At 38.0% G+C, this 21,172-nt stretch overlaps 1 protein-coding gene across 1 annotated transcript; it reads left to right on the top strand.

Annotated features, from left to right (window-relative positions):
* Positions 1-60: 60 nt before the first annotated feature.
* On the top strand, positions 61-20,870 carry Pex3 (peroxisomal biogenesis factor 3). Its single transcript, XM_090338016.1, has 12 exons — positions 61-216; positions 5,599-5,730; positions 6,300-6,381; positions 7,213-7,256; positions 8,424-8,548; positions 8,838-8,904; positions 9,007-9,061; positions 10,152-10,320; positions 12,434-12,504; positions 17,449-17,571; positions 18,769-18,865; positions 20,021-20,870. Exons 1-12 carry the CDS (start codon positions 144-146, stop codon positions 20,102-20,104), a joined length of 1,122 nt encoding a protein of 373 aa, XP_090194142.1. The 5' UTR covers positions 61-143; the 3' UTR covers positions 20,105-20,870.
* Positions 20,871-21,172: the final 302 nt, after the last annotated feature.

The raw sequence follows: 21,172 nt of genomic DNA, 5'->3' as shown, positions 1-21,172 counted from the left end.
CCGGTGACAGCCTCCGCGGGACCTGGGTGACGAGGACGCCTCGGCCTGCGGACGGACCGGCCCCTCAGCCCCCCCGCCCCCCGAGGTCCCCTCACCGCCCCGCCCGCCTCCCCGCGGGCCCGCCACCCCACGGCACCGCAGAGATGCTGAGATCGACGTGGAATTTCCTGAAACGTCACAAGAAGAAATGCATCTTCGTGGGCACGGTCCTCGGAGGTGCGTGGCAGCGCGCGTCCCGGCAGGAAAGGGGCCTTGGGGGACCGGGGTGGCAGGGAGGTGACCTCGTTCCCAAGACAGCGAGGCGCTGGGCCCCCCCACCTCGGGAGCCCAGGTCCTAGGGGTTCTCTCCGTTGGCCCGGGAGGAGCCGGGTGGCGAACTTCCCAGTTGCTTTCCAGCACCCTTCAGTCTCTGCGCCCATTACCCCTCTCTCTGCTTTTACCACTCCCTATCCACCCCCCCCCCACGCTCACCTCTTTTCCCACCTGAGGACCCCCCCAGGTTATGTGTCAAGGTTCTGTTCTTTTAGGGGCGCATACTTTCTCATTCTCTTCTCTTGCTCCCCTATGGGATTATTATTGTTTTCTTTTTGGCACTGCTAGGCGTTTGTTCGGGTTTCACCCTTCACACGGATTTCATAATATTGCTAGAAGAGTTAGCTAAAGCCTGCTGCGCTTTGGGTGCTGTTTGTGCAGGGTATCTTGCCAGTTTGAAGTACTTTGCACAAAAGGACGGAAAGAAATTATAAAGGACGGAAAGAAACGTAAAGCCATGTGCTCATTGTGGCTGGGTCATTTTAGAATACAAATTCAGACAGCAACGTCTTGTAGTCTTCACAGGACTGGCAGGGTTGGGAGAGTGGCTGTGAATGAGGTCACTAGCTGATTAGAGACCTAGAAACAGATAAGATTTAAAAAAAATCTGTATATTGGGAGTGTAGCTGGTGCCTAGATTAGTGAGGCCCTGAGCTCTACAGAAACAAATTGTCTTTATAATCTTTTCAAAGGTGAGAATAGAAAAACCTTTTAGACTAATAGACAAAGCCTAGGAATTTGGGGGGATTGCTTTAAACTTTAAGGAAATATCCTTATATCTTAATAAATACTTTGGCTACTGTAATACTTCAAAACCAAGAACAAAGGACTTGACATGTGGCTCAACTGGTAGGATGTCTGCCTAAAAAGAGCAGTGCTCTAAGTTCAACTCCAGTATTGAAATAATACAGATCTTGCTGGGTGAGGTGGCTCACTCCTGTAAGCCTAGCTTCTCTGGAGGCTGAAAGTGTGAAGCCATCCCCAAGCAGAAAAGTCCTTGAGTCCATTTATCTCCAACTAACTAGTATAAAGCCTGAAACAGAGGTGTGATTCAACTCATAGAGTAACTGCCTTGAGTGAAAAAAAAAAAAGAGGGAGAGAAATGGAGGCCCAAATTCAAGCTTCAGCAATGATACTCATATGGGTGGGGGCAGGGGGACGAGAAGAATAAAAGAGAAAGAACTGAAGTTTTCTAAAGAACTTGGTTTCTTTTCTCCATTAGACAATATTCTATTACCTCCAAATAATTAAAAATTAATTACATTAGTATTAGTATTAACAGTTTGGTATTAGATGTTCCTTGAAAGTGTGAAAATATGAGATCTCATATATATATATATATATATATTTAAATCATTCATGGGCTCAATATCTGGGTGCTTTTCCTAAGCTGCTTTGTGTTCAAGGCCAGTTCTCTATCACATTAAGTCTCAGCTCCACTTCTGGGAGGAGTGTGGGAGTGGGTGGTTGATTGGAGATAAGAGCCTCAAGGACTTTTGTGCCTGGGCTGGCTTTGAACTGCCATCTCAGCCTCCTGAATAGGTAGGATTACCAGTGTGAGCCACTGGAGCTTGGCTGAGATAGTATTTGTGATACAACCATAATTTCATTCTGTGTATCGCTCTCTGAGGTCTAGCACAAATTGACAATAAGCATTACTTTTAAGAAGTCCTTTTCTTCAGCTTGATTCCTTTGTTGAGTTATTTTTATCTTATTTTGAGTTTATACTTAAAGTATAGGGGGATTTCATTTTGGTATTTCCATACCAAGTACACCTGGTGTACTTTGAACAAATTCTTCATAGATCAGATGTATTCCCTGATGTTTCAGGCTCTGTTATCTGCTAATACCACAGAATGTATTTCATTTTTAATGCTAGCAATATATGTGTGATAGGAGACATAAAATATTTTTACTGCTACTGAAGGAAAGGAAATTTTCTCTATCAATTTTTAAAGGCAGACATACCCCTTCCAGTGCATAGAACAGTTTTGAAAGTAGTTCAAGGTGCCAGCAGGCTGTGTTCATTTTAGGTAATTCCTTTGTAGTCATCTTCAGTGCCCTTTTATAAAAAACACTAGTCATGCTGATTTAGTAACTTAGCTCTAGTCACTTCATTTAATAATTTGGTTGCTTCTCTCCTTCACTCCGGACAAGGTTACTTTCAAGGTACTGAGGCTCAAACATATGAATTTGGGGGAGAGGGCATAATTTAAGCCAGAGCCATTTCTTTTCTTTGTTAGCTTGTGTTATGCTATACTGTACTACACTTACAAAAAATACCGTAGTTTCTAAAATGTTTTTATCCGATTTGTTGAGAATCAGTTGAAACCTTTCCCCTAGAAAAATACACATAGCCAACTACCAAATTTACTACAGAGGGTGTCATTTCAGTGATTTCACAAAGTAACAAGACAATAGTCACTTAGCACATAGCTTTTATTAGTCCATTGGGCAAGAATGATCTAAGCAAATCATTTGGAACCAGTTATATCAGAAATTGGCTGACAAAGTTTGTCAGTTTCTTCATTCTGTTGATTTTGTGGCTTTATGGTCTGTTTATTTAGGATTAATTATAGGAAAAGTGCCAGTGAAAGCCTGATATGAATTTTTGTTTCTTACGCATGATTATAATACATTTGTGTATAAACATAGTAGCAGCACCAATCATACTTTATTTCACTTTTGGAAAATGCTTTTACAGAACAGTTATTTTAAAGTAATTCATCAGTCTCATCAATAGTAATTAAAACAATCTGGGCTGTATTTTTGCTTTGTAGTATAAAGAGATGCCCCCTCCTCACTTGTGATGAACAAACCCAAACCAGTTATTTAGGCCAGGCACAGTTCCTGATGGTTTTTTATGGTCGATATTATGGGCCACAGGCAGTTGGAGATAAGTGAGGAATACTTACTCCCCTACAGCTTTGCTGCCAAGATATAATGAAACCAAGCCTCTCCTATAAGTTCATTGAACTCTGTCTTCCTTTGTTGCTATGACAAAACCATGCATGAAACTTTTACTGAAGGAAAAAGCAACAGAATCTTAGCTATAGAGCCTGTTGGCCATCTCGTTAATTTCACTTGAATGAGAATCCTTAGGTTCCCAGGTTAAGCTGAACCCCATTCTGAAACACTTGCTGGGTTCACATATTCAAGACCATATGAATATTACTAAATATTAATAAAATGTTTAGCTAGTCTAATGTCTTGAATACCAGCATTTTGTTTTTCTCTAAGTCACTGTACTTGTTAAAAAATGAATGAACACATATCATAGAATACCAAATTTCATGTAGCCACAGAAGCATAATATGCTCAAATAATCAAGGATTCACAATGAGGAGTAGAAGCACAGAAAGATTGTCCCCTCTAGAGTCAAGCCCACAGTTTCCCACAGTGGGTACATTCAGTCTTTGTGGAGCTTTAGTGAGATTTCCTGGAACACAGTCATTCCTTTGTACCTTTATTTCTTGAAATTATCTTGGGCTTGGATCAAAGCCGAAGGACGTTACTGTTAATCATGAAGATAAATACATTTCCTCTCTAGTTACAAGCATCCCACTGTATAGACAGAGGCAGTGCCCGCTGCATGGCCTTTTTCAGCTCAGTGCTTTATCCTTCCTAATAGTCTGAGAAACAAATTAAAGCTCTCAAGTAAATTTTATGTCTTCCATTTATCTCTTATTTTATAAAGAAATTATAGAGGGCCTCAACTTCTTGATAATTACTGTTGCAGGCTACCATCTTTTAAATGCCTTCAAGAATATCATTCACAGCTGCCATTAACTTTTAAAAAAAATATATGAATGCTTTTTCACATTAGCCTTTGAAGTAAGCAGAGCTGAACTTCAGTCTAATCTGTGAAACATGCCCATGCCCATGTGATCTAGTGTAATCCAAATGTTCTCTAGGCTAGACCAGATTTCTTGATCCCTGGCAAGTTGGGAAAAGTGAGATCCTGAGAAGACAGTGATTTCTGGATGGTACTTCCACAAAGAAATGTTTTCATGTTTTTTACTCACCGTGAAGAATTAGGCTTAAGTTTTGTTTTTACCTTTGCAAATGTTTAGCACAGTTTGTTCACTGGAGGGAAGACCTGTAACACCATGAGTGTCGTCTGTGAAAATCCATTTCTGGTATTTGTTGGTGTTGATCAGAGATACAGATTACTTGACATACTTTAATCTTTACAGTATGTCTTCATCTGTTACTAACCACCTGAGTGTTTCCAGATAGGACAACACTATTCCCCTACTAGGCATAGACCAAAATGTACAGATTTGTATCACACTGTTGCTTAAATGTGCTAATTTATAGCCCAGTACCATCCATGCTTTTATACTAAAGTGGTATAGTAGTCTCTTCTCATTCACAAATAAGTTATTATTAAATGGTCTAAATTTCTTTCTCTTTCCTTTTTCTCAGAGATTTTTCTAATACACAGATATCTACCAGACAAATTACCTTTCTTTAGTCCTCTTAAATATTTTTACCTTAGCTGGGCACCGGTGGCTCATACCTATAATTTTAGCTAAACTAAAGAGTATTGGAAAAGTAACCTAAGAAACCAAAAGAGACTTGGCTGTGTGTCTAGCAAATCACAGGGCCCTGAGTTCAAACCCCCAATTCCACTACCACTATCAAAAAGAAAAGAAAAGAAAAAATACCTTCTGGGATCTTACTTTATCATCTAACATTTCCTTGAATCATTAACTATTTAACAAATGTGGTTTTTAAGAGGTACATAAGGTCTCATCCTGTGGCTATATCATAATTTATTTTAAAAATTCCATATTGCTACATGTTTACACTATTTCCAGTTTACTATAAAAGGCACTGCTAGACTTTCTACACTTGATTCCCTCGGCCTAGATTCTTGTGTCTCCTTCATATCCTCTTAACTGTGAGAATGCTTATCTTTCTCTTTAGTTGTCTTAATACTGTTCTTCAATATAGTTTCTATAATTTTTAGTTTCTCCTTGAGATAAAGCCTTATAATTGGATAAACTAGATAAGATATTGTTGGGATTTTTATTTATTTTCCAGTCCTGGATTTTGAACTCAGGGCCTGGGCACTGTCCTTAAATACTTTTTGCTCAAGGCGCTCTGCCACTTGAGTCACACCACCACTTCTGGCTTTTTCTGTGTATGTGGTACCTAGGAATAAAACTCAGGGCTTTGTGCATGCTAGGAGAACACTCTCCCAGTAGGCCATGCTCCAGGCCCTGTAGGGATTTTTAATACCTTAATTAATATGCTACCCTATTTTTTGAATGATTTTAGGAGTATATATCCTGGGGAAATATGGACAGAAGAAAATTAGAGAAATACAAGAAAGAGAGGCTGCAGAATATATTGCTCAAGCTCGACGACAGTATCATTTTGAAAGTAACCAGAGGACTTGCAATATGACAGGTAAGGCAAAGAGAAATATTTACTCCTATACAAAGTTGTCTGTTGACTTGTATTAATTCTTGTTTCCTGGACTAAAATTAGAGGAAAAGACAAAAAAGTGATATATCTAGTATATGTTTGCATTAACTGAAACATATTACTTTAGTATGTCATGTTAAAATAGTTATTCTACATTTTGGGGGCATGTTTGTTTGTTTTTTGTTTTGGGGGCAGTCCTGGGGCTTGAACACAGGGCCTGGGTGCTATCCCTGAATGTTTTATGCTCAAGGCTAGCACTCTACTTCTGGCTTTTTGGGGGTTGGTTATTGGAGATAATCCCAGGGCCAGGAGTGTGGCTTAGTGATAGAGTGCTTGCCAAGCATGCACAGAGTCATAGGTTTGATTCCTTGCGACCACATACACAAAAAGCAGGAAGTGGTGCAGTGGCTCAAGTGGTAGAGTGCTAGCCTTGAGAAAGCTCAAGGACAGTGCTGGGCCCTGAGTTCAAGCCCCAGGACTGGCAAAAAAATAAACAGTCTCACCAGCAGGCTAATCACTTGTGATGTTTATGTTTTCTATTTGTGTTACAGTACTGTCCATGCTCCCGACACTGAGAGAGGCCTTAATGCAACAGCTTAACTCAGAAAGCCTTACAGCTCTGCTAAAAAACAAGTAAATGCAAATTACAGCGTTTTTCAGTTTTGGACTGCCCTTATATAGTTTCTAAAGTAAAGTGTTTTTCAAAAGTCTTCATTTCCTTATTTTTCTTCATAAGAAAAGCTTGTGATACATGGGCTCAATTTAAAAAAATAGATGAGTGTTTCACTAAATCCATTTCATTTTTTTCATTATTTAGGCTCTTTCATTACACATATCTTTTAAGGCAATAAAATATTCATGTATTGTTTGTCAGAAAAATAGATTTCCTACAGCACAGTGGCTCACACCTGTAATCCTAGCTACTCAGGAGGCTGAGATCTGAGGATCGAGGTTCAAAGCCAGCCCGGGTACTAAAGACTGGGCACTAAAGACCGACCCTGAGGCTCTTATCTCCAATTAATCACTAGAAAAATAAAGTGATGTTGTGGCTCAAGGGTAGGGCGGTAGCCTTGAGCTAAAGAGCTCAGGGATAGTGTCCAGGCCTAGAGTCCAAGCCTCATGACCCACCAAAAAAAAAAAAAAGGTTTCCTATTATTTTTACCAAATTAAGAAATCTTAGCATTGAGAGCTTATGCAATGTATTCCTAACCCAGCTTCTGTTAAATATTACCCGTCTTAAATTGTACTGTAATAAATATTATTCATGAGCATTCTAAACAGACAAGGCATATAATTCACCAAAAATAAAATCTAAATCTAGCATGAACCGGAAACTCACATCAGCATCTCACTCTAGGAAGCACTCCCATGAGCCGAGGGGGGGTGGGGGGGTTGTCTGTGTGTGCTAGCATCACTCTGTCCTCCCCTAACCCTTATTATATTTCTGACTCTCTTTCCCTTTAGGCCTTCAAACAAGCTAGAAATATGGGAGGATCTAAAGATAATAAGTAAGCCTACATATTCTGTGTGACAGCACATCCTTGAACTGTTTCTAAGGGAAGTTTTTTGTATTATACCATATGAGTGACTCTTTACCTGTCTTGTGAAGTTGTCAGGATTCAATAACACTCATCAAATGAGTAGATAAATATCCAGTCACAGAAAATAGTCAGTGGTAGTGGTATTGTTGTTCTTATGATAGTTCTGATACTTTTAACATTATATGTATGTGTAGATAGATAAATAGATATAGATAATTTTTCTCCTGCTGGTATTGGGGCTTAAACTCAGGACCTTGAACTCAGTTTTGTTCCATTCATGGATGGCCTTGTTCTCAGTCTCTGACCCTTATATGTTGAAGGAAATGTGTATATCATTTTTAAAGTAGCTTTACCTTGTTATTGTATGCAAACTTTCATTCCTGATTTAAAAAAAAAATTGAAGCAATGGTTCCCTGGAGCCTGTATATCTCTGTATGTCTCAAAAACTCAGACTAGCACTCATCTATTTGTTTCCCATCCATGAATGGAACTTCTGTAGAATCCTGTATTCCCTTTCTGTTACTGCACTTTTTTCTCAAGCTCTGTGGCCAAAACTTTCCTCATTCCCTTTCTTCATTCCTTCACTCCCACTCACTCTTTGATACACTGTAGCCTGGCTTTTTTTCTCCTCCCTCCACCTAAACAAATCTACTTATCAGTAGGAACTGCTTCCTTCCTGCTAGATCTCCCCTCTTTCATGAATAACCCAATGCTCTGCTGCCTGGAAGCCTACTCTTCCTGCTTTTCTTTTTCTATACCTTCCTTAGTCCATGACTAGCTTCTACTCCTTTGCCTGACATAGAAAGATAGGATTCTCCCACGCTCAGCCCTGATCTTCTCTTAATTCTAAGATGGTCCCTTTGAACTCAAGAGCTCTGAGGCTTCAATTCAGTCCTTCCTTATTTTCTGATGGGGTATGTGTTATGTGTATTTGTTTGGTTTTGCTTTCTGATTTTGTTACAGTGGGGATGCTCATATGTTAAGTATGAGATATTTTAAACTGATCAATTTTATATTTGATACAGTTACGAATACATTGTAAAAAATAACAGCCATGGGGGTATGTCATGATTTCACACCTTTTTTTCCTAGTATTTTAATAACAACACAAGGGCTATTTTTTTCTCTCTAAAGGTTTCACAAGAAGTGTTGTGGCTGTGTACAGTACCTGTATGCTGGTTGTTCTTTTGAGAGTCCAGTTAAACATAATCGGTGGATATATTTACCTGGATAATGCAGCAGTGGGCAAAAATGGTTCTGTAAGTTGAGTAGACATAAATGCATGTTGCTCTTTCGGGAAGTTCAATTTGAGTATTTGCTCATTTTTATAATGAATTTTATAATACACATACCTTTATATGTCAAGAGATTGTAAACTTTTAGCACTAGGATTTTTTAAAGTATTTTGGAAGTAGACTTTTTACGTTAAAGAATATTATTGCTGCCATCCCAGAGCCTGAGAAAATCTCAGCTCAAATTATACTGAACATACTGCTTCTTTAATAGTGGACATCTTGAATGGCTTAACTCTACTTCTGTTTTGTACAGACAGCTCTTGCTCCCCCAGATGTCCAGCAGCAGTATTTATCAAGTATCCAACATCTCCTTGGAGATGGTAAGGTCCTAATTTGTGGCCTCTGTACCTAATTCATGTTCTTGTATTATTGAGGACTTGTCCAAGGGAACAGGGCTCCTTATCTTGTTTCTCCTTTAATAGGCCTGACAGAACTGATCACTGTTATCAAACAAGCTGTGCAAAAGATTCTAGGAAGGTAAGGTATTTTTCTGACTTCTTGATTCTGGTGAATAAAAGAATAAATGGAATTGTTCTGGTGAAGTTGACCATGGGAATGGTGAAATTCTTCGTGATAATACAGATGCCAGCCCTCACTGCTGCTATCTAGAGCCTGTTTTTTATATATTGGGCAGAAAGATTTAATATTTCGTTGTACATTTATTTCTAAACAAATCAGAAGTATTTGGATTATTGTTGGGAGCCAGAGTGGAATCAAACTGTACCTTGATTTGCATCAGACAATTGCTTTATTGTCTTATTGTTTTCTGGCCTTATTCTGTTTAAATAACCTGAGATTTACCATATGAATGTAACACTTGGAAGTTCCCTGGTTTCAAGAAGGGATATAAGCCTTGAGTTGAGAATAAACGGGGCTGCAGTTTTTACCTGGGCTGCAGACCTCCCGGACCTCATGTGTTTGTCTCTCAACTATTTTTTCCAGTCCCTGCCCCCTATTTCAGGAACCCCAATTTGCTGCCGGTAGGCCCCGGCAGATTATGAAATTAACCATCTACTTTAGACTCTGCTGCTGAGACTTTAACTCCCCACATATCTAGCAATATCTATAATTACAGTAACAATTCTCTTACGTAATCTGTAGCAGAGCTTTTCTTTGGCTTTGTAATAATGACCTGTGACTGGGATCTGGTTTCTCCATTCTAGTCTTGGCGGCAATTTGAGGTTTGATGGGATAGAACAAGATTACAGACTATTGAGAAAGAGTGTGCTAGCCTGGCGCCAGTGGCTCACACCTGTAATCCTAGCTATTTAGGATGCTGAGATATGAGGACAGTGGTTTGAAGCCAGCCTGGTCAGAAAAGTCCTTGGAACTCTTCTCTCCAATAAACTATTATATTTAGTAAACTACTCAGAAAAGGCTGGAAGGGGCAATGTAGCTCAAGTGTTAGAGCGCTAGCCTTGTGAACTAAGAAGCTCGGAGCTAGCGCCCTAGGCCCTGAGTTCAAGCCTTCGGATTGGCAGAAAGAGAAAAAACAAAAAAAGAAAAGAATGTGTTTAAAATGCACTACCTAGTATCAATGTATTCCTATTGTCTTTTATGTTTCTAGTGTTTCTCTTAAACATTCCTTGTCCCTTTTGGACTTGGAGCAAAAACTAAAAGAAATCAGAACTCTCGTTGAACAGCATAAATCATCTTCGTGGATTAATAAGGATGGATCCAAATCTCTATTATGCCATTACATGATGCCAGATGAAGAAACTCCACTAGCAGTCCAGGTGTGTGATTCCTCACCATAGAATCAAGCCAGTTCTCTATTTCTCTATTTAAACTATTGTTCCAGTAATTTAAATAAGGCTATATTAATTTAGAACCTAAAACATGGCTGATTTCTAGTTTAAAAATCACATAGAAGGGCCAGGTGTTGTGGCCTAAGTGGTAGATTGCTTGCCTGACATGCACGAAGCCCTGGGTTCGATTCATCAGCACCACATACACAGAGAAAGCTGGAAGTGGTGCTGTGACTCAAGTGGTATATTGTTAGCCTTGAGAAAGCCTAGGACAGTGTCCAGGGTTTAAGTTCAAGCACCAGGACTGACAAAGAAAAAAAATCATATACAATGTTAGATACTTACAGAGTAACAGTATGTGGCAAACAGTAGGCTGGATATAAAACAAGGAATCTATATTCATTGTACTTGGGGAATTCAGGAGACGTCTTTGATGTGGCTAGAGCTGTGAGTGTGAGATCAAGTAGCAGAGCCTAGAGCAATACTGTGCTAGGGCAAGATTGTAAAGAGTTTTGTATGTCAAGATAAGGAATCTGAGCTCCAATATGTAGCTATAAATATAAAGTACATTCAAACATACATTAAAAAATAAACAATGTCAAGCTGGGGGTGCGGTGGCTTATGCCTGTAATCCTAGCTACTCAGAAGGCTGAGATCTGAGAATCAAGGTTCAAAGCCAGCCCAGAACAAAAGGACCTGAGACTCTTATCTCCAATTAACCCCTCGAAAATGGGAAGTGGGGCTTGGCTCAAGGGTAGAGTGGTAGCCTTGAGCTGAAGAGCTCAGGGACAAGACCCAGGCTTAGAGGTAGGTGGTAGCTTTGAGCTAAAGAGCTCAAGGACAGTGTCCAGGCGGAGTTCAAACCCCATGACCCACAAATAATAATAATAATAATAATAATAATAATAATAATAATAAACAATGTCTTGGTGTGGTGCTGTGGCTCAAAGTAGTAAGTGCTAGCCTTGAGTGAAGAAAGCTCAGAGAGAGTGCTTAAGCCCCGATGAGTTCAAATAAACAGATAAGTAAATGAATAAGGTCAGTAGGAAAATGACCTGAAGGAAGCTGGAGTCATCTAATTGAGAAACAAAGAAGACTTTATAACTAACAGTTATCACCTCTGGTATTGCATCATCTTGGTGTGTCCTTTATAGGAATTATTTACTGATGAAGAACAGTGAAAATGCCAGAGATTGAATGCTGTGTAGTGTATTTTAAAATTTGTACTTTTTCCATTTATAAACTGAATTAAACCCATTCTTTGAAGTTGGGAGAATAGTTCTTCCTTAATCAGCAAGGCCTCAGAAGCTAGAATACTTCCGATTGGAGACCCTGTCAACTAGGGAACTAGGGTGCGGTGTTCTCATTGGTGGCACATACGCCCTGCCCCACACACTCCACACATGACCCCCTAGGGTACTGGAAGACACTGTGTTTATGAGTGGTCCAGAAAAGTAGAAAAAAGTCACAACCCATTTAAAAGCAGTTCTGTGACTTGAAAGAGAGAGACTGAACGGAACTAAGAGGACAGAATCAATGAAGGAAACCAGGGAAAACTTACATACAAAATAGGACCTCAAGAAAATACCATAAAGATATCATCAGTGAACTTTCTCCAAATTAGAAACTTCTTGGAACTATGAAACAGTGACAAATTTTAAAATTTGACAGTGGAACTAAAAGGAAAAATGATTCAAAGAGGTGGGCAAAGATAAGAAAGATAGGATGGATAATGCACCAAACCTACTTAGCTTAATTATAACCAGAAACCCAGACTGAAAAGATACAGCCTGAGATGGAAAACATCCATATATCCTGATAAAATCTTACTATAGTGACAATATATATATATATATATTATACCTCTGCATTCTTAAAACCTACCCTCTTCTTTGACTCTGTATGTTAGAATTCTACAAAGAAGGTCCAAATAAACAAAGACCTTACAACTCTGTATAGGTTTCAGACTTCGGCATTTTGTGATTGTTGAGAGAGCATATACTTTGAAACTTCCAGAATATTAGAGTTTGTGACTGTGACCAGTTTCTTCATGATCTTGTACGATACATGGACACTGAAATGTTGCATTCTCATTTTATAGGCCTGTGGTCTTTCTCCCAGAGACATTACCACTATTAAACTTCTCAATGAAACTAGAGACATGTTGGAAAGGTATGTAGACTGCATGTAAAGGAAAATGTCTTTGTACCTGATATGACCTTAACATTTTTGAGGGTTTCTTGAATAGATAGCCAATGTTGTGTTAAAAATTGAATTTTGGGTTGGGAGTTTGGCCTAGTGGTAGAGTGCTTGCCTAGCATGTATAAAGACATGGGTTCGATTCCTTGGTACCACATACATAGAAAAAAGCCAGAAGTGGTGTGGTTCAAGTGATAGAGCTCTAGACATGAGAAAACCCAAGGACAGTGCTCAGGCCCTGAGCCCAAGCCCAAGCCCAGGACTGGCAAAAAAAAAAAAAAAATTGAATTTTAACACTCTTGACAATTCAATTTTTAAAATTATTAAATTTTAAGTCTATTCCTATGCCTTCAGTAAGGATTTCCTGCTTAGAGGGAAGTTTTTTTGTTTGTTTTAAAGATACCCACTTTGTTTAAGGTCCTGATATACCAGCTGAAGAGTTAGAATATAGTAGCATTTATTTTTGATAAACCATCCTATAATAATTCTTATATACCATAAATATATATATGCACACACATATACTAGTAAGTTGTCAACAAGCAGCTCTGCTAAACAAACAAAAAAATTAAAAGGTAAACACCAAAAATTGTAATTGTAGCCATATATGCTGTGGCTACCAGATTGAAGCCACTGAATGGCTAATTGGGGAGGTAGGAAGAATTGTTTCTAAGAGATAGCACTAATCAGCTCTAGTCAGCCCTCTAGAGTACATATATGCTTGTACACACATCCACACACATGTTTAGACAGTATCTTCGCAATGACTCATTAACCCTAAACCGCTTAGAGTAGACACTAAAACCTCTTTGGGTTGTGTTTAGGCAAGGTCTTGCTCTCAAGTCTTAACTGGTCTTGAACTCACAGTCCTCTTGCCATAGAGTCCTAAGTACTGAGATTAGAGGTGTGCAATATCCCACCCAGTCCTAAAATCTTTGAGTGATAAAAATTTTACTTCCTTTCTAAATTGTTGCTGTTTAAAGCACCCAAAATAGAGGCAGAGTTAAAAACTGAGAAAGCACATTTGAAAAACTGTGTGTTTAAGACCTCACGACCTGGATTCAGGACAGCTTAACTTTGGTTGAGCTACTTAAACTTTTAAGGTAATGCTATCATTGAGAAATACCATAGTGTCTGACCTACCAACTATATATGTTACTAAAATTATTTTTATTTGTTTTTATTATCTTTTAGTTGTCATTTAACAGAGCAGTTTACGAAAGCAATACATCTTAATTAATGTCACCCCTTTCAACATTTTCACCCATCCCTCTCCTACCTACCTCTTTCCTCACTTTTCTTAATTTTGTAGGACATACATTGGATGTGTGTGTGGGGGGGAGGGATCATGGAGCTTGAACTCTGGGCTGTTCCTGAGCTCTTCAGCTGAAGGCTACCACCCTACTCCTTGAACCATTGCCTAACTTCCTGTTTTCTAGTGATTAACTAGAGCTAAGAACCTCACGTTCTTTTTTAAAATATATTTTATTGTAATTAATAGAAGGGTTACATTATATTCGGCAGATGGAAGGTGCATTACTTCACAAACAGTGATAACCTTTCTCATGTTTTTGTTCCCATTTCCCTCCCCCCACCCCTGCCCCTCATCTCGTTTTCCCCCATCCCTATCCTATTTCAAATAACCAAATAAACATATATACAATATACCAGATAACAAGGTAAGATACTGTAACAATATGAGATAACCAAGGGATAGCAAAAGAGATGAGAGATAACATAGTACACTAAGAACAACAATCACACATTATATGGCTCTTGTGTTTATGTCCTGGAGGTCCTTTCATTTAGCTTCATCCTATATGGCCTTATGTATCTAGGTTTTGCCCTGTTATAAACCTTTGCTAGGAGAGTCCAAGATTTCTACTAATTATGACAAATGAAACCTTGCATTCTTTAGTGCCTGGGCTAGCTTTGAACCACAATCCTCACATCTCAGCCTCCTGAGTAGCTAGGATTACAGGTGTGAGCCACCTTATCCAGCTACATTAGATTCTTGGCTGCTTTCGCCCTCTCCTCTCCTTTTTATTCATCTACCCCTTTCTACTAGACCCCACCCAAATCCTTTCCAATAAATATTTCTTGGCGTTTTATCTTGTTAACTTTACTTTTCTAAGAAATTAATGTATTTCATTCTCAAAGATGCCTCCTTAGGATAATTTATACCTTATTTTCTCGAGTTCTATTTTCTGAGGAAATGATATTCCATGCTTAGGATAAATTATTCATAGCACTGTTAACTGAATCCTATGTCAGAATTTTTCAGTGCTTTGTCTTTACCCAGTAGCCATTGATTCTTTGTTTTCCATTCAGATTTTCAGCAGATCATTCCATGAGGATCTAGAAAAGACCAGTGTTGACCTCTTGCCAAATACAGGGAATATGAAATATTCCTCTTACTCAACTTCTTTCTGGTATTTGACACTACTGATACAGCCTCTCTTGAAATTGTTTTGTCACATATGTGACAGTATAATATTTTATTTTCTCTCCAGTTCTTAGGTTCTGGTAACTGTCTTTCCATTAAACTTTAATGTTTCTCAGGGATTTGTTCTTATTCAGCAACTGCAATTGTTGTTGCTTTAGCTGCAATCTTTATGCTAATTATTCCCAAATGTATTATTCCCCTAGTCCTATATCAGGGGAAATTGTGGCATACCGGCTATAACTAGTAAATGTTTAACAACCAACTCTGCAAAAAAAAATTGATCTAGTATAGAATATGATTTCTATATCTCAACATTAGGATTAATATATATACATATTTATTCATTTATCTCAAGTTATTCAAATATTTCCTGACCATCTTAGGTCTATTATATTTGATGTTGCTTTAGGTGTCATCCTTTCTGGCATTTCTACAGAGAGATAAAATTAAAAAATGAATACACTTACTATATATTGTTGAGTATGCCTTCATTGATGAAACGAGCATGTTACCAGGATAGACAGTGAGCAGGCATGCTGTTTGTGATAGGTTAGTCCTGGAAAGGTTCTCTGAGGATCTCCCTGGGAGCAGATAGAAATCCCCTGCGGATGTAAGCTTTGTGGTCAGAGAAGAGTGCAGTTGGAAGAACAGGTGCACAGAAGCTAATGCTTGGCTTTTTCAAGGAACAACAAGGAGGCCAGTGCTGAGCACACTGACGGGGAAATGAAAGTCGAGATAATAGGCAGGGCTTAATGTATATTGGAACTTATGATAAGACACTTATTTGTGTGATATTTGTGATTGCTTGATTCTTCCCTGTTAGCATTACTTAGTATTAGAAACCATATGCGCGCGCGTGTGTCTGTGTGTTTGTGTGTGTGTGTGTGTGTTTCAGCATTTTTCTTATACCATGTGTAAAGCTATGTAATTCATCACATGTAAGCCTTGTATGTATATTTTTAATTCTGAGATTTATAGGAAGCTATTAGAGTTTAAGCAAAGTAATAGTTATAAAAGACCACTCCCACTTCTTTATGATAAATTGACTTTAGAGAAATAGAAATGGGAAAAGGGAGCCAGTTTTTAAAATTTGATAGACTGACATGACATGTTGAATTGAAACCTCTTTGTGAAACTACTTTAAAATAATTTTTAATTTTCTTTCTTAAAAAAGAATTTGAGCCGAGAGCCAGTGGCTCACACCTGTAATCCTAGCTGCTTAGCAGGCTGAGATCTGAGGATCACAGTTTAAAGCCAGCCCAGGCATGAAAAGTCCATGAGACTCCAATTAACCACCAGAAAACCGGAAATAGTACTGTGTCTCAACAGGTAGAACACTAACCTTGAGCTGAAGAGCTCAGGGACAGCACCCAGACCCAGAGTGCAAGCCCCACTACCAACCAGCTGCTGATGGCTCATGCTCTAATCCTAGCTACTCAAGAGGCTGAGATCTGAGGATCACTCCAAGTGTAGTACTCTACTGTCCTATACAAAATGAATGAGACCCTGTATCGAAAGCAAAACACAAAACAAAGGGGGCTGGGAGTTGAGCTCAAGTGGTAGAGTATTTGTAAAGAGTTCAGCTTCTAGTATCAAAAAGAGAGAGAGAGGGGAAAAAAAGAAAAGAGAAAGCTAGGTACCAATAGCTGATGCCTATAATCCTACCTATATAGGAGGCTGAGATCTGAGGATTGTGATTCAGAGCTAGCCTACGAAGAAGAATCCAAGAGATTCTAACTTCAGTTCATCTCCAAATAACTAGCACTATGATAGAATGCCAGGCCATAAGTGAAAAAGATGAGCAAATACAAGGACTTGAGTTAAACCCTCAATACCAGCGCAAGCACACATACATGCACACACACATGCGCGCACACACACACACGCACGCACGCACACGCACGCTCACATGCACCAAGAGAGAAGGAGGGGAAAAGGAAGGGAAGAGGGGAAGGAGGAAGTTGTAGAGGAGAAAGGGAAAGAGGAAGGGGATAAGTGGAACAAAAAAGAAGAATGAAATGGAAGGAAGACTTAAATTTACTGGGTGATCTAGAGAATCCACTCCTAGGTATCTACCACAGAGAAATGAGAGCCATCTATGGTGCCCCAGACCTGGAATCCCAGTTGCTCTGGAATCTGAAGCAATAATTGAGCCTCAATAGAGAATGTAAAGCAAAGAAATAATTGGTCATTGTATGAGGATTCAAAAGGTTCCCCTCAAAAAGTAATATTAGTATTGACATTGTTAAAAACCTATTGTACAAAATGCTGATTAACTCAAGAAAGTCTAGGGATGTGGGTGAATGTCCTCATCATGTTACACTAATTAATAATTGAATTTTATTTATAACTTAAAACTTAACTCCTCCATAAACCTTTGCAGTATTTCAGCTGGTAAAAACTAGATTGTAACTAGAAATGTAGTTCTCAACGACGGAATTGAATTTTTTCCTCATACTTATTTTATGCAGCCCAGATTTTAGTACGGTTTTGAGCACCTGTTTAAACAGAGGTTTCAGCAGACTTCTGGACAACATGGCTGAGTTCTTTCGACCTACAGAACAGGAGCTCCAGTATGGCAACTCCATGAATAGGTAAGGTGACACAGAAAAATGTTCCATAGACAAATGTCTTAGATAATAAATTTGAGTTTTCAACACATAAACCTCAGGACCACCACTGCCAACACCACCAAAAAAAAAAAAAGAAAGAAAGAATATTTGAAATCAAATACAAATATACTCATGGTTAGCACACCAAAATGATTTCCATTAAATTCATAAACAATGTGGTCATTATTAATATATTTATTCAACATCATTCATCTAATAAGGCTAAGAAAAAAAGGTTTTGGAGAACAAATTCAGGAAAGCCTTTTTTTCCTACATTTATCTTGCAAATAGACAACTTGTTGAATGTTTCTACTGTTGTAGTAAGCTAATTATTGAATCTTAATTTTCTAAGTGAAATTCATGCTATCTTTTAAATGATGCCTGTTTTGGAAAGCGGGGGCGGAGACTGTGTATGTACCATTCCTGGGGCTTCAACTCAAGGCCTGAGTGCTGTCCCAAGCTCTTTTTGCTGAAGGCCAGCAAGCATTCTACCACTTGAGCCCCAGTTCCATTTCCGGCTTTTGGTGGTTAATTGGAGATCAAAGTTTCGTGGACTTTCCTTTAAACCTTGATCCCTGGATCTCATCCACTTGAGTAGCTATGATTACAAACATGAGCCACTAGTGCCTGGCTTTATATAATCGTTTTTCAAGAATTTCAAAGAAGATGGAAAAGTGCTCACACATAAAAAAGCAAAAACAATAAATATATTCAGGAGGTTAGGGTTTTAAGTTAAAAAATAGAACACAAAATCATGAATACAAGAACTCATCTATTAAGTCAATTTTAATTGTCATTTCTGGGTGGGACAATTATATTAGAATTTTTTAATGTATTTCTATAATTTTCCTTCGATGGCAATATCACTTGTATAATTAAGAAGTTAAAGTGAAGCTGGCACAAGTGGCTCACATCTGTAATCCTAGCTACTCAGGAGGCTCACCAGGATCATGTTTCAAAGCCAGCTCCAGGCAAGAAAGTGTATGAAACTCTTCTCTCCAACTAACTACCAAAAAAATGGGCCTGTAGGTCAAGTTGTAGAGTGCTAGTCTAGAGCAGAACAGCACAGGGTCCACAACCAGCCCCTGAGTTCGAGCCCTAGGATTGGTACATGCAAAAAAAAGTTAAAATGTTTATAAGGGAATTTCAAATAGTAATTGCTGTACTAATTTTTTTCAGTCTCTCCAGTGTCAGCCTGCCCTTAGCTAAGATAATTCCCATAGTAAATGGACAGATCTATTCTGTTTGCAGTGAAACGCCTAGTCATTTTGTTCAGGTAAGAAGAAAGCTTGGGGGTATTATTGTAAAACAAATTGTGTTCATGATACAGTCATCTTTTCTAACATAAAACTACATTCTCTGTTGTCTTATAAGAACAAAAATCTGAAATTGTAATGTATGGCAGAACACCTATGGGAGTAATAATATTTGATAGTATATAATACGTTATACTGCAGTTTAGTCCAGATACATAGAAGGATCAGTTGAATTTATGTAGTGTTACCATATACTGTAGAAAACATTAAGTGTACTGGGCACATAGGCTTATGCCTGTAATCGTAGGTACTTAGGAAGCTGAGATCTGAGGATCAATGTTCAAAGCCAGCCCAGGCACAAAAGGACCTGAGACTCTTATCTCCAGTTAATCTCTAGAAAATGGAGAGTGGGGCTTAGCTCAAGAGTAGGGCAGTAGCTTTGGGCTGAAGAGCCCAGGGACAGTGCTCAGGCCAAGTTCAAGCACAATGGCCCCCAAAAAAGAAAAAAGAAAGAAAAAAGAAAATATTCAGTGCCTCATAGGAACCAAAGAAAACAAAATTTTCTAAGGAAAAATAGCATTATAGTAATTAATAAAATATAACTATGATGTGTCACAGTAATCTGTCACTAAAAGCTGCATAAGCAATGAACTATTTACTTTTCTCACTAGGCATTTATAGCTTCATCTTTTGGGGGAATGCATTGAATTAAGCTAATTTTAATGAGTACACTGGTAACTTTTTCTTAGTTTTACATTCCCAAATCCCTTGGGAGAAGTTAAGAGTGAGTCTTTGCTCTAAATTATATGTGTGATTTGTCCATATATTTATGTATATAGAAAATATACACACGCTACATATACAAATTGTGTTAAAATACAAAATTGTGTTTTATGTATGTCATCAACAGTAACTGTAGCCTTACGACTTTTGTATTGCCATCATTCAGTAGAAACTTTTCTAATACCTAACCTACACAAAAACCTATACAATGATTATTTTGGATTCTTTTTCTAATCATATCTCTATCATAAGAATCTCAACAACCTTTCCATAAATGGCTTCCTTCTTGCCCTTGAATACCACAGAATCACAAGCAAATTCATAGCTTGTTTGAAATGAGTTCAAAGTCCTACAATTTGTATAACATCATGTTATACTGTCTTCTTTGCTAGGACCTGTTGATGATGGAACAAGTGAAAGACTTTGCAGCTAATGTATATGAAGCTTTCAGTACCCCTCAGCAACTAGAGAAGTGATTTATTTTTTCTTTCAAGAAAAACTACAGTGGGATCCATTCATGCTAAAAAAATAAATAAATAGAATGAATCAACTATACCTAGAGTAACCCATTTGTTACCAAAATGCCTAATAAAATTATATTCTTAATCAAAGTCTTCATTGCATAATGAAGTAGATTTATTTAGCATCTTAATATATTTTTTAAATCCATCAATAAACCCGTTTTTGCGACTATCTGTACAGGTAGTGCAAATAATGGAATCCATAGTTTGTTATACCATGGATAGTCAATCCAAACTGACAAAAAAGAAATGTAGATACTTTTATACATATATATTTATCAGATGAAATGTGATATACTTTGACGTTCATCAGATTTTTTTTTACAAAAAAAAATATGTTTGGGAAAGAGGTCTAGGTTTTAGTCGTAAAGTTGAGTGGATTCTGCAGTTAACGAAAGTAAATCAGACTTTTCTCCAGTTATCCTTCAGAGGAATAAATGGCTTGTCTCAAATATACTTGGATGGAGGACTTTTCTTCTTATGAAAATCAGTGAACTTTAACCATTGCAATCAGCTCCTTTTTCTTTTGCTATTTCTCTGTGGTATTTTCTAAGGCCTGCCTTAGAGAATGATATACTGACTTATAGGGTAAAGTTGTGTTGACACTGTGCATGGCTATTATTGATTACATAGTTTTATGGAAATAATTTAATAACTTACTTTGTATTGATTTTGAGTACAATGAATACCTATTGCAATAAACTATTTTAATAAAATAGAATTTTGTTGAGTTAATATTTTCAGCCATTAATGTGTTTGTCCCTTATTTTTGCAGAACACAGCTTTTTAAAATTTCATCTTAACTGGTAAGATAAGATGATGCTTTCTTTTAATTTTCTTGTAGGAAAAAAGTAACATTACATTATGAAAAAGAAATTATTCATTATATCTGACAGATCTGCAGTTACACATTTAAAAGCGCAGCGAGGTCAAAAATTAATGAATCATTGTGTGTCATCAGTGTCAGTATCTTGCTAGGAATGTCTTATTTTCAGTAATATCCGTTTGTGTTCTCCAGTAGAT

The sequence above is a fragment of the Megascapheus bottae genome, chromosome 8 (assembly GCF_031878675.1).
Source record: "Megascapheus bottae isolate mThoBot1 chromosome 8, mThoBot2.hap1, whole genome shotgun sequence".
Lineage (NCBI taxonomy): Eukaryota > Metazoa > Chordata > Mammalia > Rodentia > Geomyidae > Megascapheus > Megascapheus bottae.
Note: the sequence above shows the minus strand (reverse complement) of the source record. Positions and strands in the feature narration are given on the sequence as shown.

Bases quoted from the DNA above. Each gene is read 5' to 3' on its own strand.
- Pex3 (XM_090338016.1), top strand. From the start codon at position 144: ATGCTGAGATCGACGTGGAATTTCCTGAAACGTCACAAGAAGAAATGC. The intron at 7,257-8,423 runs GTAAGCCTACAT...TTCTCTCTAAAG, and splicing joins GGAGGATCTAAAGATAATAA to GTTTCACAAGAAGTGTTGTG. The intron at 8,549-8,837 runs GTAAGTTGAGTA...TGTTTTGTACAG, and splicing joins CAGTGGGCAAAAATGGTTCT to ACAGCTCTTGCTCCCCCAGA.